Source organism: Protopterus annectens, chromosome 4.part1 (genome assembly GCF_019279795.1).
Source record: "Protopterus annectens isolate FY-2018-M chromosome 4.part1, PAN1.0, whole genome shotgun sequence".
Classification (NCBI taxonomy): Eukaryota; Metazoa; Chordata; order Ceratodontiformes; family Protopteridae; genus Protopterus; species Protopterus annectens.
Window position 1 is genome coordinate 444,182,520 of NC_056734.1, and position 25,290 is coordinate 444,207,809.

The 25,290-nt window shown below is 36.5% G+C and overlaps 1 protein-coding gene across 7 annotated transcripts in view; it reads right to left on the reverse strand.

Annotated features, from left to right (window-relative positions):
* DOCK10 (dedicator of cytokinesis 10) overlaps positions 1-25,290 on the reverse strand; it is a 2,344,342-nt gene that overhangs the window by 956,006 nt on the left and 1,363,046 nt on the right. For all 7 annotated transcript variants that reach the window (XM_044070265.1, XM_044070268.1, XM_044070269.1 and 4 more), the window contains exon 20: positions 1,800-1,923. In XM_044070265.1, the coding sequence (XP_043926200.1) occupies positions 1,800-1,923 (124 nt within the window). The remainder of the gene's footprint in view (positions 1-1,799; positions 1,924-25,290) is intronic.

Genomic DNA, 25,290 nt, shown 5'->3' on the forward strand with positions numbered 1-25,290 from the left:
TGTTATACAGGCCCATGAATATTCATCCTCTACACTGATTCATGACTGAGGTCACTCAGGTGTCATCAATGAAGAATTCCATTGGAATTGTGACCAAATAGTGAGATGACACATTGATATTGTAGGCCCCCATTCCCAACCTCTAAGTACTACTGCAGATGCCCCCCACACAATTGAAAGTACATGGGGGATTGTTAAGGGTATACACACCCAACAAGGAAACAGCACCACCCTGGAGGAATGCTAAAAGAAGCCCACTAAATACACTCCTTCACACTGAACATAACCCACAGTACTATACTCACTGCATCTTCATCAGTAATCCCAACATATTGACAAGTAGGCCCACAGTATAATATACACATGACCTAGGCTAGCATCCCTGTACTTAGGTCCCCACAGCATTACTGCCTTATCTGTGGGTGCAATTATCATCCAGCACAATATCATCTAACACTTGCACATCAACATTCATTGTGTGTAGCTCTCATACCCTGGCCTACAGGTAGGACTGTGTTGCCTGCACAGTCTGTAAGGATACATCCCTCAGAACTTGTGTTGTAATGACCCTTGAACATAACATAGTCTCCACTTACCCTGCCACAGCAGTAGACCCTGCACTGTTTACAGTACCCTTAACAGTGACACCATATGTTGGCAGTTGGTGCAGAGAGTGAAAGCTATAGTTCTTTTGGTACAGGGTTTGATTCCTCAGCCCACATTTGCCTTCTGTGTGACCTTGGGCAAGATGCTTAAGCAGACATCACTCCCAAGTTACCCCTCAAACAGGATTGTGTCCAGTTGACCTGCCTGGTTAACAAATGGGATTTTATTATTATTACTATTATTATTATTAAGTAGTAATAGTAGTATTAGTATTATCCTCCCTATTGACATAAAATAGTGGAAAGTGGTACAGCCTTCCCAACAGCATGATATCAGTCATAACTCATGACCAAACAGAAGAGAAAAGGGAGCTCCTGCCTATACTGCACTAGTCACATGACACCAGCAATCCTGCCTCATATCACAACACAGGAGAAGGAAGGGATCTCTCTATCATGCAAAACTCACATGACAACAATCCTCTTCCTTAAACATGCACTGTTATCACCTGTATGAGTCTGCCAAATGACATGCCGAGTTCCTGCTTAATAATATCGTGCTGTTGTAAACCAGGTTCATTTCCTCCAAAAGATACACACAAACACAAACTCAGAAGGATCCTAGACCTCCACATTTTGTTTTGCAGTTTTCTGATATTTGTCTTCTCCCTTCTCCCATAAAGATATGTCTAAATGTAAACAAACTGCATGTATCATAATGTTTAAAAAATAATGTCTCAAAAGGAAAAACATACTTACCAATGGAAAAAGCAAAACTGTACAGAAAATGTGAACAATTACAGCAAAGTATTTATGGAAAGAAATGGAACTAAATCAATACTGAGAATACAGAAGAAAGGCTAGGTGAAAAACTCTGCTTTGTGAGTTACACGGTGTACTCATGACATCTATACAGGCAGCTCTGATGATACTGCTGTGGCATTAGCTCCATTTGGCCGAATTCTGCATTTAAAACATGACTGATATATTTAAAGTGAATTTCAGTATAGTGCAGATCACCAAACATAACTGATCACAGCCTATGAATCTTGTACAGAAACAAAACTACATCAGGACATGTTTTACTTTTATTCTGCTAAATTGGTTCAGATAATGAAGGGAATCATGATTCAGTGGGTAAGAAACAAATAAATGAAACATCTGTCACTCCTTCCCATCTATCAATTTACTCACCTGCTGTCTCTAATGGTTCTTTCTTTTTCACAGTCCCCTTTGCATTAATATCACAAGTTACATGGTAGAAAGAAAACAGTAGGTGATGTTTTTCATGGAGTTGTGTAGGGAGTTCAATTTTTACCTGAAAGAAACACCATAAAGTATCAGCTATATCTTGAAGAAATTCTATTTCAAGAAATATGTAACGTAATTTTAATTCATGCGGTCACTTTCTTAATTTTAATTCATGTAGTCAATTTCTTAATTTTAATTCATGTGGTCAGTTTCTTAACTGTGGAATCCTGTATTTGTTCACCCCTTATGGAATGCTTCCGTTTTCCTGCAAGCTCACTAAATGTAATTCACCGCAACTTGTATGACTCTAATTAAAATAATTTATTTCTTCCTAATGCATCTGAGCAATCATCTCCATAACCAGCCAAAGACAGATGACCAGTAAACATTTAACTTGTTATACGTTGCTTATCAAAGTAGCAAAGTACTTTTTGCACCAACATCAGTAGTCACGATACATGCTGAGAATTTTAAGAAACATGAAGAAAATACAGGAAGATTAAAAAAAAAAATCTACTTTATGGTTTGCAGAAAATTTTCTGTGCACTTCTACTTCCATTACATGTATAAGCCCTATCATAAGAGTAACTAATGTTCTCTATAGCTTGCCTGGTAAAGAGTTTACAAATTGTTTGTGGCAACCAAACAGAAGCCCCAAATTTAGTAATTGTGTTTCAAGGGCACATGCTACAATGAAGAAAACTAAGGACATCAAATCTCTCCCTCTCCTTCTCTCATCTTCTGGCCCCGAATTTAAAAATTGCTTGCCAAATTCTTGCCTCAGGAATCAAAAACAAAAATAAATCGTCCAGAAAGGCTTTTTCAATACTGATATCATTCACTTAAAAAATTTCTAAAATAAAGTAATTTGTACAACATTCATTTTTAAAGAAAAGAAGAAGCAGAATTATAAGTCAACATTATTTGTATAATCACATATGCTGTGTCACAGTATCATGGCTTCTCATTGTATCAAGTCCCCTCTTAAAAATGATTACATCTCACAGAAGGGCTCAATGATACAAGTTATCATCTGTGACTTCCATGTACAGATGAACACGCTGCATTACAAATGTAATGCACCTGCCAGAGATTAACGAAGAGTGATTTTCAAGGCTGTGTGTGTGGAATGCAGGGTTATTGTGATGGGTTAAAAGTATGGAAACTGTGAGAAATGCAACATGCACAGATCATGCAGTGGCCTGTTGCGTACAATTTGCTCAAGAAAGGACAAACAAATATAGCTATTAGTGGTGCACAGTAACATGTATTCATATAATGCACTAACACAAGTGTGTGTGTGTGTGTGTGTGTGTGTGTGTGTGTGTGTGTGAGAAACACATGCGTAGTTCAGGTAGAAATATTAACTATTTCATACCTTGAGGTAACCTTTTATGATATATAACATCATGTCATCCTTTCCACAGTTTGATGAGATGATTGTCTATTGACTGAAGAGCTATACCAAGTGAAGTAGGAATTGAATGTCTTAGACATTTCCTATGTACATACTATGAACATTCAGCAATAAAAACTGAGACAAATCTTCATTCAGTACTTAATAGCAATGTTTTATGTTTTGATAATATGATATACCAGCATGCTGCAGGAGTTATAATGGCTAATCCTATTGTAAATACCTATATAACTATACCAGTGCTATCTTAGAAAGAAAATAATATCACTAATGAACATGCTTCATATTTTATTACTATTTTATTTTATAAATGATTTGTGGAGGAAATATTTTGGATCTGGAATGATACTGTATAAAACCCTGATGGTTATGTGAATGCTATCATTAATAGCACCAAAAACACTCCAAGGAAGTTATTTCTTATATATCACCATGAAAAAGATAAAAAGTTCCAATGGTTGCCACCATCTGGAATCTGCCCTTTCCCCACTGTAGTGCAATCTCAGAGTTGGTATATTTAGTTGGGGGGTGTAGGCCCCAACTATGTAGGTGTTCAATTTTATGGTTTTGTTTATGGTCACTAGGGAGGACTGCCATCAGTTTGCCTTAGGAAACTTCTTTCTGAAAAGTTAATTTGATGAATAGTATGTTCATTGAATAGGTATTCAGTGAAGAGGTGTTCGCTTAATTGTTATTCGATGATGTGATATATACCCTTATTTTTCAGAGAGGATGGTGGCAGCATCTGTGACACTGCCAGCCTGGCTATCTGGAATTTTGTAAATAATTCTATGTCATTTGTGAATAGTGATATGATTTATACAGAACTGTATGTTATGCACTGAGCTTCAAGAATGTAACCACAGCATACCCTGCTGGAACATAGAAAATTAACTTAGAAAACTTCAAGAAGATAAGATGAAATTAAGTGCTTTATGATATGTTATAAAATTTAGTTTCATTGCAGCAAGAAGACAGGATGTCCAGAGCTAGAAGTTTTTTCTATTGCCTTGGAAAGAAGTATTTACTATGTTTAAAATTTAAAAGTGTATTACTGCTTTATGACTTCCTAGCAGCTGCACATCTGAGAGATATGTATTTTTAACACAGAGATGTTAGTTTCTCGTTTAGCTTGGGAACTAAAGTCAGGTGACAAAAAGTGATGTCATCCAAGCTAACCCAGCAGTAATATGTGATACTGATTTAAGAACTCTCTCAGAGACAGACTTTGCATTTTGTATTTGTCTTTGGATCTGACAACATCCACTCATCATCAACATCTACACTGGCCTTGCTAATAGTAAGTAACTAAATTGCAGTAATTTCTTTTAGGTATAGATAGGAATATAGTAAAGATTAGTTTAGATGTGTTCTGTATTTATTAGAGACTGTCCTGCAATGTTGTTTTAAAATATTTCCTGTGATTCTGAACTCTGAAATAACTGTGTTATATTTAATGTGTATTGTCTTGTTATTATTTATTATTAAATATATTTAAACCTATCTTTGTGGCTGATATTTGTGGGACATATTTAAGCTCTTAGAGTACTTGCATAAGTATTTGGTGACATTGTATTGGCCACTCCTAAACAGCCTTGCAAGTCTTGGTCACAACTGCCATTTGGATAATAGTAACATTACACAGTAGCAGACCTCCCAACTCCCAACCATTCCGAATTACTTGTTTTTTACCGAGTTTTGGGGTCCAAATGAAGGGGTGCCACAATTCCCGAGTGGCACCCATTCATTTCCGATTTTTTTGCTTTTTTTTAAATTTTCATGCTGTCAGAGCTGATGTCATCACGTGCACGATGACGTCAGCTCCGTCAGGCTACCAGCCAGTCAGAATTGAGCTCAAGGAGCTCACATCATAATTTCCGGCTGTCTGAAATTGAATTGTGAGCGAGCGGGAATGGGAATAGCAGTGAAACATATTTTTCAAGCAGAGATAATGGCAGAGAGCTGGAACAGCAGAGGAACTTGCTAGCAGGCAGAATTGCAAAGCTGGAATGGCAGAGGAGCTTGTTTGTGACCAGGTATAACGGCAGAGGAACTACTTGTTTTCAGGGTAAGCTTGAACTGGTGTGTGTGTGTGTGTGTGTGTGTGTGTGTGTGTGTGTGTGTGTGTGTGTGTGTGTGTGTGTGTGTGTGTGTGTGTGTGTGTGTGTGTGTCTAAAGTATAGGAAAAAAAAGAGCCCAATGTCCCTCTAGCCACCAACATTTCTAAGCTGACGGTGTTATACACATTATAGGTTATGCTGTCACACTACCATATTTACTTCTTTTCATGTATTTCATGTATAATTGCTAAGCCCTATTTTATTGCATTTCTTAGTTTTGTTGTGTGCCTCTCACCACTTGCTGCCTGTTACATTTTGCAACCTAATATATTTATGTTTTACACTGCTGACTAGTTTTCTCATACAGAATTATGATCTGCCATGCTATTTCTGATGTCTGTGAATATCAGCTAATGCCTATACATTGACTGGAGCATTTATTTGATATACAACATTTAAGTTTTTAACCAAATACAGCTCAAAGAAGTCATGATCTAAATTTAAAATATGTACATGCTTTCACTATAAGTCATGAAACAAACTGCAAATATCGTTTAAAGTCCTGATTTCGATAATATTTTATGTTTGCTACTAAATGTGGCTTTGAGAACTGTTTGCTAATGTTTAAAAATGTGAGTGTAGGTATGGGATTCCCACTCCATTGGTCGTATTTATACTTTCAAAAGTAATCTGTTCATTCTTTGTTGCACACTTCTAGTAGAGCTTTTTACTGCTGCAAAAATCATTATTGCATTTTTTTCTAGGCAAACTACAGTGATGGTCAAGGCTTTATTTATAACTACATCTTTGATGCTGAGGGTAATCCGGGCCCTGCAAACCATGGCATAGACTTGTTCTGAGATACGCTACCTCTTAGGATCTATTAAGTGATTTAAATGAAAAAAGCATGCACCTCTAGAGTTAGTTTTGTAGTCTGGCCTGTAGATGGCAGCATGAATAACAATAATTATTTATTGTTATTCTGTGTAGAGATAAATAACATATATCACACTCTGTATCACATTCTCAGCTTTGTCCAGATTTATTTTGTGCTAAGCGTTGAGAGCTATGATGAGAAGGAGTTGAGAGCTATGATGAGAAGTGAGAACGTTTTTTTTTTCTGCTAAAAGTTGAGAGTTATGTTCTGATCTTTGTTCGGATTTTTTTGACCTTTTGTCCCCCTCCCCCCAAAAAAATGAAATTGAAAATATGTGCGAGCTGCTGAGCAAGATGCCTATGGCTTACATTACTGTCATTCTATTTATAGCGTGGGTGTGGAAGTAGACTTTTATGATGGAAATGTTCTGAATTGGACAGTTTTTTCATTATTGGTTCATGTGTTTTGTTTCATTACTTACAGTAAAGCCTACTGGTAAAATGTTCAAACAATAAATTTAAAATGCGCTCTAACAAGTGTGTTGTATTATACAATGAATATAATTTAATAAAGTCAGGAAGGTGTATAAAGAAAATAACACATGTATGTTTCTTGTATTGTGTGCAAGGAGCCAATGATTTGAAAACTGCCTAAAGGTAATCTTTATCCACCACTGGCCAGATGCATTTTCTTTAGATGTGGTGTGGGTTTCAATGCTGTTTCAATGAATGTGAGTTTCAAGGGCAGAAAAGTTTTAATGTCAAGCCTATTTTCATTGTGAGACAGTATTGCTTTGTTTACCAGATGATGTCTATTACTGTTTCTGCATTTCTGTGCTGTAAAATGTAAAAATAAAATCCAAATAATCATTGTAGAAGTAAAGCAGTATGCATACATTAGTGTTTATGGTAAATGGGGCAAAATAGCCAGGTAATGGGACATTGGAATGGATGGATGCAGGGGGACTCTGGTGCCATATTTTGTTTGTCTGTTCTTCAGTTTGTGTTTGAAAGTTGATATCCCACAATTCCATTGGAGTGGGTGGGGTTACGCAATTATGTATGCAAATTAGATGTTAACCAGTGTACAGAGTTGTACCTATTTTTCATGGGCCTTGTCCAGATTTTTGATGTTTCCAGGTTGAGAGGTATGCACAGTAGGATTGGTTCCCCCTTTGTTAAGGGCCTAAAGTAGCTGATAAAGAGTTGGCTATTGGCAGCTGGAACTACCTTATAGTCTGGGCAGAAGGGGGCATAGCTAGTAAACCTGTGCCAGCCTTCCCTAGGAGTGTCTGTGTGTTTGTATATAAATCAGATCTCAAAGTATGTGTATGTGTGTGTCAGCTACTTGGGCAGGGACACAAAGCACTGTTTGGACAGAGAGGGTGCTGGAGGTCTTAGCTTGGCCACTTGGCTGAGATCTCAGTCCTATAGCTGTGCGAGTGGGGAGTCTTACTGGGGATCTGGCGAGAGAGAGAAACCAGCCCCAGACTGACTGTGATCTCTGTGTGCTCTTAAGGGAAATTGCACTTTACTGTATGTGTACTTGTAATTCTCCCATTGTGTATGTCCCTCACTGTTGCTAGTGGTAAGGATTGAGGCTCCTTGATTACTGGGCCTGTGCAGGTGCATCACAGCATTAATGCATGATTATGGTAGAACTAACACTACCATTCAATATGCAACAATATACAATAGATGGTTTTAGCAAACTGCTAAAATATCATAGACAAATCAGTCACTTCTTACAAATAATAATGATATTGGTAGGTTTGTTACTGAAAGACCAGATACTTGCATAAAAAAGAAGAAAATATTCTGAAAATGGAGCTCTGTTATAAGTAACCCAAAAATTGTCAGCATAACTTCAGATATGGACACACTAAATAATCCAAATGGCCACATTGATTTAAATACTTTTATAGACTTTAGCTTAGTGGTTTCATCCTATTTAATAAGACTTCATATGAGAAGCAGTAGTATAGCACATACCTGTGATACTGAAAGGTTAAATTGTGATCACACATCATCCCCAGAAACCACAGTGTGTTTGTGGTTTCAACAGTATTGAAAACACTGAAATGAATTACCCAGTTTTTAGCAGTAAGGGCTAGCTAGCATTTACTTGGTGACAAACAACATGGCTTTAGTGTTCTCAGATATTAAACATATGATGCACCTGACTAACCCAGTTATTTAGCTGGGACAGGGCCTAACTTCTGCAGCTGAGGCGGCGATTTATTAATAATCATGTCATGCAAATATAATATGTTTGGAAGTATATGAAATGCCATGGAACGACTGTTAAAAAGATCAAAGAAAGTAAAAGGGGAAGGAATAATTCTTAAGGAACACCTTTTATTAGTGGGGCCTGGTCTCAGAGGCTTCTTATTCTTTCCATCTTCATTATTTAAATATACCAGTTATCTTAACTGTATCCTCTTTTGTGTAATATAGTCAGCTTTATTCACCCTCATATTTCTCTCTCACTGTAATCATACACTAAATATCTTATTTCTCCTACCATCCCATTTTCATTTTTACCCATACCCTCCTTATCGGACTTATTTACCTGCTTTATCTATTTAATTACATTGCTTTGTCTCAAAACTATTGCACTGACTTCTGTATCTCATTTATGTGTTAATACTTTCTTCATACTTAGTGCTTATCAACTGCTTTTTAATGTGTATTTTTTAATGTATGTACAGCTTTCTCCCTGGGCCTCCCATGAAAAGAAGCTTTGTTCAGTTGGGCTATCCTGGTTAATAAATGTAAATCAGGTGATTAACCAATCAATCAACCAATCTGTAATAGGCAACACAACAATGAAACATACTTGCAAACAACCTACATGTACAGTAATTCCATGTGCAGTAGTATAGTACAATTACATTTTTTATTTTTTTTTTATTTTTATTTAATCTTTGATGACAGGGCTAGTACCACTAGGCCAATGTTCCCTCTTCAGGGGAGACTTAAGGTGGTTTTCATACTGATTATGGGAAATTTGATCAGGGCACCAGGGAACTTCCTCCACTCTTTTTTTTTTTTTTTTTTTTTTTTATAAGTGCCATGGAATCTTTTACATCGACTTGAGCTGTCATCGCAAGGACAACTCACTCAGGAGAAGATCACCCCTCCCCCCTTATGCTCCACTGCAGTGTCATTATCCAATTCGGACACTGCAGTGCATTACTATTAACTCATTCTGACACTGCAACTGCAGTGTTAGAAAGAGATAATGAATCCAAGTAGCAGGTGTGAGAAAATAATCCACAGCCTTCGGATCATCCAACACCAAAGGCAACTGTGTTACCTATTGAGCCACTGATGCTGACAATGACCTGGGAATGGATCCCTGTTGACGTCCAAGAAACTGAAAACTTTAAAAGTCAAAGGAAAATAGCATTGTGAGATGTTAAGGGGACATCAGTAATATCACAAACAGACCAAGCAGATATTATGGAGCAGGAGTGTAGATAGATATGAAGAGATCATGGAATACTCAGAAGTAGGTGTGTGTGTGTGTGTGTGTGTGTGTGTGTGTATATATACATAGGGAGATACAGGCATTGTCATACATGTCATCAAATATTCTATGAATCCTTTGAGTTAGTACAAGGAAATTTACATACGTGGGAGGGAAGTGCAGCACATGACAGGCCCTATAGTCTAATATAATATTTCCCAATATGAGACTACTTCATTTTGAAACACCCAGGATCTTCTTAAGTGTGCACCATAGGCATCAAAGAATATAGTAGAATCATGAGATCCTCCTCACTGGTTGCTGTACTCAAAGAAATCTGTTATCATACTAGATCTCATCAGAATGCTGCAGAAGAAAAAGGATCATGTTGTAATCTTTTGCGAAAACTTTGTGTGAGGTTCTGCACCTTTACTCCAATGCCGGTAATTGCCAAAAGACTGGAAAGAATCCAGCAGCTAGTCTTTCAAGAAGGCTTTGGTAACACAACTACATATCTAAATATCATTAGCGATAACCTAATTGATAGCATCACAGCACTGTTTCTGTCTGTGCAACCCTACATTGCATGTCTACTTATTAAAAGATGGTATGTCTTCCATATAGACTATTTACTAACAGCACTGCTGAGGCTGGTGCAGCATATCCCATGGAGTTGTATCATTTTGTCCTATGATATAATCTGATCATTTTACAACTCTGTATCTGTTAATATTGCCTTGGTTAGCTGTTACATTATGCTTGTGTCAGTTTATCAGAGCTGCACAATCATGGTTCTATGCCATTTTAACTGCTTAAGATTTGTTCTGTGCTGCTGTGTAACCTCTGTAGCCCTGACAGCGTGTAGCCTCAGCCCATTGCTGTGCTGCCTTATTTTATGTAATCCACATATGCTGACTTTGTTAAATATACTTTGGTCTTACAAATTTGATAAGTTGATAGTCAAAATCATACTGACCCTGACCTGTTTTTCTCTCTGACTCCCTGTAGGTCTCCCCCATGGCTATAAATACTACAGCTCTAACTTCCATTTTCTGCATTTCCACCTCCTCCTGGTAAATGCATTGTTTGTTTGTTGCCACCTCCCTGCCTGATGGTCTCCTCATATTCGTAACATACTCCTTCACTGCTGCTATCACACTTCACTCCACTCACTCGTCCATAGCAGCACTTTTATATATGTCACATATTACTCACATATTGCTCATTTATTGTTCATTCCCATTCACTGACTTGCAGACATGATGACTCAATGCATGCATGCACATGCATGTATCACACAGACACACATGAATAGACATAATCAATGCTACATTCTTCATTTTGTTTGCAGTGGAAAATGAGGTGACCATTCAGCTTATGATCATACTTTTGTATCCAGAAAATTCCATTATGAACACAGAATTTTCAGAATACTTTCTACAGATAGAATACTAAATCCACAGTTCTATAGATCAACTTCTGCAGCCAGAAATTTAAACACAGAATTCTCCAGCTAGAATTTTTCGAATAGAATCATAACACAAAAATGTGAAAACAAAACTCAGTTCAGTATTCTAAACAGAGTCATTTATAGATAGAATTCTAAGCGCACAAATCTGGACAAATTCAGAACAATGAATTCTACAGAGAGAATTCTAAGCACAAAATTCTACAGATATAATTCCACAGCTTATTTCCAAATGCTGAATTCTACACTTAGAATTCTAAACACCTAATTGTACAGACAGAATTCATCAAATAAAATTCTACAAACAGGTTTCAAAAGCCAAAATTCTAAACACAGAATTCTATAGCTAAACTCCACATAGTAAAGTATGACACAGAATTCTAATCATAGAATTCAACATACAAAGTTAAATGAGCTGCAGATAGAATCATATAAATTAAGTCAAAACACGCCCCTACATACGTATTTATAAACAAAGGACACAGATTTCACATAATTCTGCTGATACAGTACTTAACACAAAATTCTAAGCAATGAGTTCTGCAATATGTCTAAATACAGAACATAGCAGATAAAAATATAGGGTTCTACTATGAAACTCTGACATCCTGGAAGTTGATGTTTTCAAAAAAAAGTGCCCAAAAATCCCAAAAGGCAAAAAACTCATTTTATTTCTTGTTTTTTAGGTGTTAAGCCCTGCTAACCCCCCCAAATTAAGTATACCAACTCCAGTGGGGCACCACATTTCTGAATGGAGAATTCAACAGACAGAGATAAACACATAATTCTGTAAATACAGACTTCTTGATAAAACAGTTAAAAACAGAATTTTATGAACTTCTGAAGATGGAATTAAAATTAATTGCACAGATAAATATCTACAGTCAGGATTTTTAAAATATAGTTATTTGTATAAAATTATACAGACAATTCTGTATAGTGAGTTCTTCAGATAGAATTCTAAGCAAAGAATTCTACAAAATGCATTAAGTCTACAAACTCATTTCTAAACATTGAATTCTACAAAAAATATATTATGAACACAGAATTCTACAGATACATCACCTTGTACAAATACAATTACATACAAAACTCTGATACGGACTTCTAAGCAAATACTTTTATGGAGTTCATGCTTCCACTATGAGTGGATGACAGTGAATGCACTGAGGATCAGAATCCCTGAACTGCATTCACCAAAAACATCTTGTCAAAAATCTCTCTATACCCCCAAACTTATATATACCAACTTCCAGGTTGCACTTTCTCAAAAAGGGGGAACTGTCCCTAAAAAGGGAATAATTTTTCACACAACTTGCCAACAGTAATTTCCTATGGAGGAACTCTTGTCATCTGTGAGTTGAAGCTCAGGCAACTGAAGCTCGATAGGTCAAGTTTCATCCACAGTATGAGAACCAGAGTTCATAACCAAGAGCAGAACATTATATATAACATTTTGAGTACAGAATTCTAGGGATAAAGTATTAGCCAGATCACTCTATACAAATAATTCTGCAATAGAAGTCTAAACACAGACTTCTAAATGGAAAAGTCGATAGATAGACTTTGCTTTTGGGGTTCTAACAGAGAATTACACAACCAGAATTCTATATACAATTTTAAACACCAATTTCTTACACACAGAATTTTAAATGCTGAATTCTGAACAAAGAATTCTGGAGATAGAATTTCAAAAAAAGACAGAATGTTAAACACAGACATTTAAATTTACAATTCTCCAGATACAATTCTACCAAAATAAGAGTAAACATTTAATTCTACATAAAGAATTTAAAATTTTACATTATATAGATAAAATCCTAAACACAGAACTGTCAAGAGTTCAAAGCAGAATTTAAACTTTGAAACATATAATTCTACTGATATAAGTCTGAAAACAAAATTTAAACATACCATTCTACATGCAAACACCTAGACACAGAATTTTATATATGGAGTCTAATGATGAAATTCTGAGCAAAATAGTCTATAGAAAAAATGATACAGGAAAATTTTTAAGCACAGAATTCCACAGATAGAATTCCAAATACAGAATGATATAAATAGAATGCTAAACACAATATAAGTTACACATAATCGTAATCATACAGCTAGAATTTTAAACATGGTCTGCAGACAGAATTGTAAACAAACGACTCTACAAAACACGATACATATTTTAGACAAACTTTTAAATAAACAGATTATATGGATGAAATTCTGAACAGAATTATAAACCCACAAAAATATAGAAATTCTAAGCACATAATTTTTCAGATGAAATTTTAAACAGAGTTCTATAGGCAAAATTCCAGACACAGAATATGGAATTCTAAGAAGAGAGATCATATAGATTTCCACAGAAATGCCATATGGAATTCTTCAGAGATGATTCCAAATACAAGATTCCAAGATAGTGGAAGCTATAGATAACATTCTGTAGAAAGAAAACTATTGGCTAAATGCTAAATACAGAATTCAACACATGACATTCTAAACACAGAATTATACAGGCATAATTCTGTAGGGGAATTGCATTCACAGAATGTTTCAGACTGAATACTAGACATAATAAAGCAAATGACTCTACAATAAAGATAAGAATTCTACAAATAGAATTCTAGGCATAGACTTATACAGATAGAATTATAAAATTGTAATTCCTTAGATAAAACATAAACATGTCTACAAAGAATTATACAGAAAGAATTTTAGGTAGAGAAGTCAAAAGAAAATGAAATTCTAAGGACAGAATTCTAAATATACATCTACAGATAGATTATAGTCAGGGAATTGCATAACTAGAATTCGGGTTCCTATTACGTTGTTGAATTGCTGAAACTTCAAACATGAAAACATCGAACATTCAGCAATTCAAATCAAAAAACAAAACAAATAAAACAGCTGTTGTAAGCAGGGCAGCAAGCCCCCTGCTCTTTAAATATACCAACTCCAAGATCACACTACAGTGCAGTAAAGGGAAATATTCTCTTTCTGCACTGGAGTAGCGCAATGTCAGAGTTGGTATATTTGAAGAGTGGGGGTGTGGGGTGCATGGGGGCTTGCTCCCCTCCTTACGACAGTTACTTTCTGTCCGTTGTTTTTTTTTGTGTTCAAATTTATAAAACTTTGAACATACAAGTTTGACCTTGTGGTGTTCGAAGTTTTATAGTTTCAACAACGTAATAGGAACCCCTAGAATTCTACAGACAGAATCATAAATACAGAATTTTATACAAATATTACTGCAACAAAATTCTTGAAAACTAAATTGCGCAACTTTTCTCCACTGGCCTGAAAAATGGCTTTCAACTCAGATGATCTCATTTAACAAAATTAAATGCATGAATAAAGAAATAATAAATCTCTAAAATGAAAAATACTCTGAATGTACTAACTATGTTATTTTTATATATGTACTATTGTTAAGAAATTGTTAGGTAGTTTAAATAAATGTGAACAATCCCTGATATAAAATACAAAGAAACTTTTCAAGGATGTTAATAATTATAAGAACAATGCACTATATGACTAGGATAAAGGGCAGAATAATGGTTTGTGCATCACTAATGGGATTAATAAAAGAACAGATACTGTGCATGCTGTCATCTGCAGAACTGTGTTTTTAATTCTGTGGTCAGAAATATTATACACTGAATTGCAGCTTCATTGTTTGGAGTTCTAACTGTAGAATTAGAATTCAATATTTATTTCCATAATTCTATGTTAATGATGACATATGCAGACATAATTTTTCATTTTAGATTAGAGATTTTTTATTGGTTTATTTATGCATTTACATTTGTTAAATCAGATGATCTGAGTTGAAAGCTGTTTTTCAGGCTGATAGAAAAAAGATGCATAATTTAGTTTAAAATAATTCTGTTGTAATATTGTTTGTATAAAATTGTGTTTATGATTCAGTCTATAAAATACTAGGTATAGAATTTCTTATCTAGAATGCTGTTTATAAATTTTTGTTTTTTATTCTGCCTTTAGAACTTTATCTTTTGACTTTTCTACATTTAGAATTCTAAAGGTAGAATTACAAACAAAGAGCTCTACAAACACAATTCTAAACATACAGCTCTACAGATAAAATAATTAAAACAGGTTTCTATAGTAGAATTCAAGACAGAATTTTAAACAAAGAATTTAATAAAGTTTTGAACACTAAATTCTACAGACAAAATTCTAATGAAAGAATTCTAAGCAAAAAATTCTAATCATAGAAGTCTTAACAGATCTACAAATGGAATTCTAGAGATACAATTATAAACAGAGAATTATTCAAGCAGAATTCTAAAGATATAATTATATATTATATTCAAAAAGAGAATACTACAGAGAATTCTGGAAAAAGAACAAAAATTATATAATCCTACAGATAGCGTTCTGAAAATAGACTTCTAGAGTTAGAATTTTAAATACAGTTCCACAGACAGAATTCCACACCTGGATTTCTAAACACAAGAATTCTACATATACTATTATATAGGTCCAGTTCTGAACAGAGAATTAAAAAAATACATTGACAGAATTCCAAATATAGAATTATACAAACACAATTTTGAATACATGATTCTACAGATTTCTAAACATATTTGAAAAAAAAATAAGTCTAAATAAAGAATTTTAACAAATAATTCTGTAAGTAAAATACTACAGATACAATTTTAAATTCTGAATTCTACAGGTAGAATTATAAACACAAAATTATGAAGTCAAATTCTAAACACAGAATTATACAGACAGGATTTTGAGTACAAACTTTAAACACAGACATACAAAGAAAACTCTGCAGATTTACTTGTAAACATGTTAAATGTCCTAAGATAATTATACACAGGATTTTACACAAACTAATTTATAAATTGAATTCCAAACGCATAATTCTAGAAATTGAATTATGAAGAAAGAAATCTACAGAAAATTCTGAACACACAAATCTCTGTCAGGAATTTTTAATACAAGGGCTTGGATTCAAGAATGTACCATGACATGCACACCTCTATGTACAGTTTGTGGCACATTTTTCTGATTCAACAACCACCGAAACATGTTGCTACATGGTGCTTCAACATGAAGACATGCAGTACCAAGTAGGGCTGGCCCTGTGGTCATACAAATGAGGCAGTAGAGGGGAGAAGAATATGTTAATTGGCCATGTGTTCTCTCCCTGGAACTGTGTCCAGGAAGGAATCCATACATTGAGTGATTCAAAAAATGCTTAGCCATGTAAATTAGCTAGGCCATTCCAACCAAATCACAGTATTGAACACAGCAACTGTGTTTAACTATCAACTATGACCATGGTACAGAGATCAGGGAGAGCCACTAGGCACCTGCATAATGCACCAGTGGGGTATTTTAATGGCACAAGCATCAGTACAGAGATCAGGGTGGGGTGAATCAGTAGACATCAGGGATACATTCAGTTTTAGTGCCTTTGTGACATCACTGCAGGGATTGGGGGTAGGGGATTCACTAGACACCAGAAGTACCATATACCAAAGTGCCTTAATGATACCGACATCACTACAGAGATCAGGACAGGGGATTTGTTAGGCATCAGGGAAACAATGCAATACTCTTAAGTGCTTTAATAGCAGTGAGACCACTATGCGGAATGGGGTGGGGGGATTCTCTAGACACCAAGTATTACTCTTAATTGGAAGTGCTGTAAAAGTACTGAAAGCAGTAATGGGATAATAGTGTTTTGGGGGGGGTTACCTGCTATCAGAGCAGTGCCATAACTGCACTTTCGGTATTACAGTTATCAGGGGGTTGGGGGAATTCACTAGCAGCTAGATATGTGCCATAATAGCTGTTCAGCTAATATGGGGTGGGGAGAACCATAGGAGGATAGACTGACTAGGGACAAGTGCTGGAGCTGTGTTTTGTATGTGTGTTCATGTTAGTGTGCTTGTGCATGTGACAGACTGACTGGGGGGTGCCACTGCCTACATAAGCAGCACGTTACTACTGCAACATTGCATTAGTAAATGTGATTCAGAGACATTCACATTAACCAAAAATGAAGTCTTACCTTATCTTGGTTGACATGTCTCTGAATCACAAATTGGCATGTCATGAGAGCAGCGACATTTTATGACAAGCCATACAGCTCATGCTACACCCTTTAATGAATCTCCAAGGTAGTTTTAAAGACATAATTCTATGTAAAGAATTACAATGGCAATTCTAAACAGAACATTCTAAAGATATAATTCTACATATAAAATTATGGCATAGAATTCTAAACAAAGATTTCTACATTCTGAGTTTTAAACAAATAGTTCTTGACATTAAAATGTATACACTGATTCTTAAATGAATAATTCTACACATAGAATTCATAACATACAGATCCCGAGGCAGGATTGGATCATTTTTACCACCATTTATAGGCAAAATCCTAAATGCAGAATTCTACAGATAACTCCATTTAAATAAGATTCTGAACACAGAACAGCAAACACAAATATCCTAAGTTCTAAATACTGAATTTAATTCTACAGATAGAATTATAACTATCAATATATAATTCTACAGACACAATTCTAAATAAAGACTTTGATAGAAGAATTATAAACACAGTATTTGAGACAGATATCTAAGCAGAATTCTACAAGCAGAATTTTAAAAACACTTTCCAAGGACAGAACCCACACTGTGAAAGTAGTGGATTCCAAATCCGACATCAGACCAGTGACAAGTGGAGTACCACAGGGTTCAGTCCTGGGTCCTCTCCTGTTTGGTATCTACTTCTCTGAGGTGCAAGCCAACACGGAAGGTCTTTGGCTAACAAAGTTTGCAGATGACTGCAAACTAGGAGCCATAATAGAAACTCCTAACGATGTGGACAAATTACAAAAGGGTCTCACTGAGACAGATACCTGGTGTCAAAGCCATGGCCTGAAGCTCAATGCCAAAAAGTGTATTGTCATCCCCTTTGGTAAAAACTCTGTACCCATGCACTACCACATAGCTGGTAGTCTACTTAATGTTGAAAATGTGATAAGAGACCTTGGGACACAGGTGGACAGTAGTCTCTCCTTTGATAATCACATCGCCACAGTGGTCAGGAAACCCCTCTACATGGCTCCTCTCATCACAAAAGGATTCTCATCCAGAAAACAAGAGGTCATTGTTCCCCTCTACTCATCACTCATTAGACCCATTATAGAGTACAACGCCCCTTTTGGCATGTACCTCACAAGACATCTACAACAACTGGAAAGACCACAGAAATACCTCACAAAGAGGATTACTGGCCTCAAACAGATGCCCTATGCAGACCGTCTCAAAAAACTACAGCTTTACTCCATCACACATCGCCTACTCAGGGGCGATCTCTGCCTAACATACAAAGCTATGTCAAACCCAGAGCTGTTGAACATGCTCCACTTAAAGAAATCCCAATCCCTCCGAGCTACACGCTCTAGGGACCTAAACCTTGTCACCACAATAAACAGAACATGCTGGAGGGATAGATTCCTGTCCCAGAGACTTCCCATACTCTGGAACAGACTACCTATCTATGTCAAACAGAGCTCCTCATTAGCACTCTTCAAGAAAAATTTGATGATTGGATGGGAAATGGGAAATTCACCCCGGGGATCACTTCTGTGGCTCTGCTCGACAGGGGCACAGGAAAATAATTTTCTTGGGTGGCGAAAGCCAGGGTACATTTTTTGGCTAGGCTTGTATGGGCCAGAGACTTCCCATACTCCGGAACAGACTACCTATCTATGTCAAACAGAGCTCCTCATTAGCACTCTTCAAGAAAAATCTTGATGATTGGATGGGAAATGGGAAATTCACCCCGGGGATCACATCTGTGGCTCTGCTCGACAGGGGCACAGGAAATTAATTCTCTTGGGTGGCGAAAGCCAGGGTACATTCTTTGTCTAGGCTTGTATGGACCCTAGGGCCGATAGCCTAGTACCTACCTATGAACCTATGAACCTATAAGATAGAATTCTGTGAATAATTTTAAAGCATTGAAATTTACATGCAGTCCTTAATTGAAAACTCTAGAGAATGAATTTTAAACAGAATTCCACAGATATAGTTTCACAGCAGGGTGCTAAATGCAGTGTTCAACACAAAAAAATTCTACAGACAAAATTCCACAAATAGAATTCTTAGCACATGATTCTGTAAACATAATCCTAAACCTACAGTTCAACAACTAGAACCTTAAACTCAAATCTTCATAAATATTTGAACACAGAATTCTATACAATTCTACAGATTAATTGTACAACATAATTCTATATATGCAATTCCACATATAAAATGCTGAAACAGAATGCTAAACCCAGTATGGTATTCATAATACAATGTATGGCACAAAACAGTGTGAAAAGAGATGATATGCATGGAGAAGGCAATTCAGAGTTACATGTAGCAATGTCATATTAGGATATTAGGGAGAATAGAATGTTATGCACAGTATACAAATAAAATGATAGTGTTGATGCATATGAATGGGACTGAATAAACACGACACCATCAAAGATGGCATCATGACTTATAGGGTCATAGGTTCATAGGTAGGTACTAAGCTATCAGCCCAAGGGCCTATGCAAGCCTAGCCAACAAGGTTCCCTAGCTTATGCCACCCAAGAAAGTTATTTTCCTGTGCCACAGACAAGCACAGACACAGAAGTGATCCCCGGGGTGTATTTCCTATTTCCCATCCACTCATCAAGATTTTTCTTGAAGAGTGCTAATGAAGAACTGTATAAACACAACACACAGTGCCATGGTAATCATCTACTTTGAATGCAACTAATTGCTGATGTCCAATATACTAGAATGAATGTGATAATGGCAGTGATAGCAGAGCAGCATGTGTTAGTGACAGTAGCATTGAGTACTCCTAGTGCCAATGACATGGTGTGCTGCACCCCTCATACCAGTGCATTCAGCACCTAATCTAGCACTATTTGGCCAGCCAGCAACTTATGGATTTCTTCCATGCTGACAGGAATATTATATAGCACTTTGATGAATACTGCTGGTCACATATGGAATCAACTGGGCTTTATGAACTGAACTAAGATGTGTGTAGCTTTAACCACCCTAGGTACAAGGACTTTTCAGAAACCTACAGGGGGGTGCAACAAGTTTTGGAGGCATCAGCCTTATGTATCCTACACCAGTTACTGCACAGTGTGCTGCAGCATGTGGAGCAGCATATATGGTTCCCAAGAAGTGGAGAAGAGAGAATCACCAATATGAAAGTTATTCTATAACATTACTAATTTCAATTAGCTCCTAAGAGTCACTAATTGAAGGCATACTATCAACACAACCCCACTGATTTCAAAGGGTGTCAGATACATCAAAAGCAATGGATTCAATTCCTTCAACTACCAGTTGTTATGTAATGCACAGGGTATCATCTGTAAAGCAGCCATTTGCCTCCCAGTTAGTGCCTATGATTCTCATAGCTGGCACCCATTTGGCCTATAAAAGTGAGTGAATTTCTTCAGGATCATCTGGTCAATAGGTACACATATAGATTGGAAGACAGCCCATTACTAAGTTCATTATGCAATCAGGTAACAGGTCTTATATAAGGGTGACACTGTCCTGCATTGCACGGAGGATAGATATGAACTGGAAAGATGGATAATCATCCTCATCTTCAATTCCCAGATTATATCAGAGATGGCATAGAATACTTCACATGTGCAGACATAGAACATTGTGTGGTGGTTGTTTAGTCAAACTGAGGGAGGCTTACAATGCCTAGAGGCATCTAGTGAGGCACTGCAGTATTTGTGTGACACAACAAGTCAGATGATATTTACTGTGCACACCATGTTACTTAACTTGGTTGTGAGGAAACAACTTCAAAAGTGAAGCAGAGAACCATCCCAACAGGGACTACCATACCTGTTGGAGCAGTGCAGGAGGAGTAATGCAGCCAGGCAGAGGAGGGACCAGCAGCAGTAGGACACCATGCAAGACAGAGACACTTGCAATACATTGCAGCAAAAAGCTGATGTCTGTTACATCATTATGGACCATGGCACAGCCAACATTCAATCAAATGATGCATGCAATATTAACGCCGGGGCTATGTGACACATTTCATGGACTGGCCATGATGTGCATCACACAATACCTTACCCATTCATGTAGGTAAGTGGCCAGGGCACAGTCATCATCATTTGCACAGATGGAAGAGACAATGACAGGTGACAAAAATACTGGTCAACATCAAAGGCAGAAGATGTGGTAACCTAGCAGTCTGACAGGAGATTGAAAGGAGTTAGTGATCACACCCTCCAAAGGTAAGACTGAGTTGCTGTGTTGTGTACATTGTTGATGTGTACTGCCTTGACCTGCTGTCTTGGGTTTGATGCAATTCATACCAGGGAAAGTGTAGAGCTATAGCAGCATGCATGTGTACCCTGATTTGGTACCCCTTGTTGGAAGGCACTGAAACAGCATACATGACTAGTATGACTGCCATGTGTGGGCATGGTACTCTGTCTAATTACAGGGGTTATTGATGGTGAAGAGATATGCCAATGAAAGCATGTAGCCAGGTGAGGTGACGCAGAGGTGGATCCTGAAGATTGTTGGTAGCCACATTCATTAGATTGGACACAACAAGAAGTGGTGGCTTTCATTGTCAGAGCTGATAGTGATGATGCCTCAGGATCTGTCTGAGTCATCTGGGTATGGCTAGCCTGTGACTGGCCAGTGGCCAGCTCTTATCAGGATCTTCCACTGCCACTGACAGTAGGAACTTCAGAAACAGATAGGAAGATGGTTACTATCTGCAACATGGATACCAATAATTGTTTAAAAAATGACTTCATGTTATTCTTAGTATTTCTGGTTAGTGGTAACTCATACTGTTTTCTAATAATTCTAACTGCTTTCTGAATTTTTTGCTTCTCCACCTATATTTATACCCGATCCTTTTCTTGTCTGATGAACCATTTATTCAGCTGTGTCCAGTTGGCATGCTACTTTCTTGATAAGTTTTAACAAACATCCATTCCATCATGTAGATCCTTTTAGGATTTGCCTTATTCCTACATCTCCTAAGTGGGATGTAACATTTAATTAGGGATTCAAGTTTAGAACTGAAAATAACCCAATTACTTTCCATATTCTTTGATTCAAAATCCTTGCTCCAGTCCAGTCCCACATTAGAAACTCACACCTAATGTAAAACTTGTTTGTCTCATTAAAAATGCTCTTATTTGTTGTTCCCTTATTTCAATAATATCTTTCCTTGAAAACAAATTGAAAAACAGTTAGATCAGATCCTAGTAGAGGAGATCCAGATACAATTCTGAATGTGCCAGTCATAAACTAGTACTACAGGACTAAATTAAACTGGTAGAATAAAAAGTGCACTGAAAATGAGATAAATAAGATTATTGGTTGTATGTTAATGATGTAAACAATGGCTATTTGTATTTAACTGATTGTTGGGAAATTTCTAATAGTTCCGAAAAAGTCAACGTTAGATGTTGAGACAAAAAAACTTAATTTAATAAAGTTAGTAGAATCTGGATTTATTTTTTTCTGTGTTTTTTTATTTTATTTTATTTGATTCATATTTTATGTTTTAACTGTACTATATTTATCGCCTCTTTTTTTCTTCAGTTTCATAAATACTCAGTCTGGATATATCTGCTATTAAGATGATGCCACAAAAACTAAAATCATTCCTTTTTTTTCTCCTAGTACAACTGACTAAACTATTAACACTGTTTTTAAGGCCTACCCATGGAATAACTGCCATACCATCAGGATTCTAGGCATAACCATGAACACGAGTTAAGTGAATACATCAAAATATTAAACTTTAACTGAAATCTTATAATGTGATATATAAATAAACCATTTTTTATTGATAATGCATGGCTCACTACTGCTAGAAAACAACTTGTGACTATTCTCTTTTATGTGGCAAGAATCCTTAGAAATTTTTCACCTACTCAGTTCTTCAAATTGACAAATAGACATAATCAAATAGCAAAAGTCACTGTTAATATCCCCAGCTAAACCTATCACTGTATTAAATTGTTTAACCTGTCCTAGTTAAAGCTAAATTAACATCTCATGTCATTCTTGTTAAAGACAACCCATAACATATGGTTAGGTGTCCTACTCACGATTGGTAATATTATGATACTATTCCACGTTGTAGCCTCTATTCTGAACTACAGCACTCAGTACAGCTCTTGTACATAAAAGAATCACTGTGGTTAAGATGCCTTTTCCACTGCAGCAACAAAACAATTACATGTTCTTCATACTTCCCTCATACTTTTGAATTCCTAATCAGAATGTAGTTATTAAAGTAGCATTTCTTGTTAAGCTGGTGCCATTATTAGCCAGCTCTGGTGGCACTGGGGAATACAGTTCTATGGCCCAAGAGACCACAGATAGATTAGCAGCTCAAGTACACTAGCAACTGGCAGGGAAGGTTGGCCAGGCCTATCCTGGAATGGAGGCAGTCCAATTTGCAGGTATTCAGTCACCAAGCTTCTTTGGAGGTAACTGTCATTGTGAGTGCAGTGGAGTGTTCATCCATATTAAGGCAGGCACTGTGGTCTCCATAGTGATGTGGGTTATCCATCACCCTATGCAAGAGAGGTGTGAGGCCTACATAAATACATCTCAGGATGCCAACAAGAGCACAAACTACCAGTGTGACGGCCTTTATGATGGTCTACCCTGGCCAGGTCTCACTGACACTGGATAATAGTCAGGATGGAGGAATGAATGAGTATAGCTGATAGAGTAATTGATTGACAGCAGACACTGTGAGAAAAAACACAGGAAAAACTTTAGTGGCATTATTGTTAACTGCCATTGTGTAAATATATCACCTTCTTTTATACTCTTTCTTCTTTTTTATTCCTTCTCCAACCAATCTTCTCATTTTACCAATGTTTGTCCCTCTTTACAACATGCTAGCCTCATTCTATCACTTTCCCATCCTTGTATTTCAGTTTGTGTTTGTGACATCTGATTCTACCTCAACTTTCCTGTTTCAGACATATCATTGTCACCTATGCATGACATCTTCCTGTATTACATTTGATACCCTTTTGGAATTAATATCTTTCTGTACCACTCTGATACCCCTTTAGGAATTTAACAACACTATACATGCTGCACATCAAGAGCATTATTCTTTATCTGTGCCACGTACTAACTACTAATATCTACAACTATGTTATATAATATACCTGTATATATTATATAATATACCTTTAGCTGAAAATGATTTAATTTGGTTGATTTGTTCTTATGTACTCTAAATGACTTATTATTACAGTCTGCTCACTGTTATGGCCTTTATATGGCATTGCAATGATGGGAGGTATTGCCAGCTATGCCAGAAGTAGGGTAGTGGATGTGCAACATCCACTCATGTGTAGTTGAAGTTTGGAAAGCATTATATGTCATTTGTATATCAAACTGATTTGTACAGCTGCTTGTATTGAAAATGTATTTGTAAAACTGCTTGTGTTAAAAATGTACCAATAGTGGGTCCTGCTGGACAGAAAAGAAATACACCTCCATGTCACCCTGTATTGTAATTGTTGAAATGAATAACTGCAACAGAGGATACTTGAAGAGAATAGGTTAATCTCAGTCCAACTAACTTTAAAAATCGTCTGAAATTAAATTACCTGGCTTAGGCCATAAAGATTGTATCTTACAGTTCTGATTACAGTCAGAGATAACATGTCTGTGAAAACCAAGACTAGGAATCCTACTGTATTCTCCTTAGGGGGGAATAATTGCTACCCTGGAAGGGTCAACATTTTTTAAATGGTTTTATAGCTTCCAGATGATATAACACATCTTAGCAAAGCTCTACTTGTGTATATGGTGACACATATGTGCAAGATCCTAGCTTAGCTTCCAGTAAAGGAGGTAGTGTAGGAACCAGAGTCAGATGACCAGATGTATGTGATATCCTTCTGTAATCCAGCACTGAAATGATGTTTAATACTAGATGAGACAGAAGTTTCAGAGCAGTCTGTGAAACCTGACAAGGATGACCACACAACCACATAATCTTGCCTTGCTCTAGTAAATGAACCAGGAGATATCAATTCTTTAGATCAGTCAAGAAAATA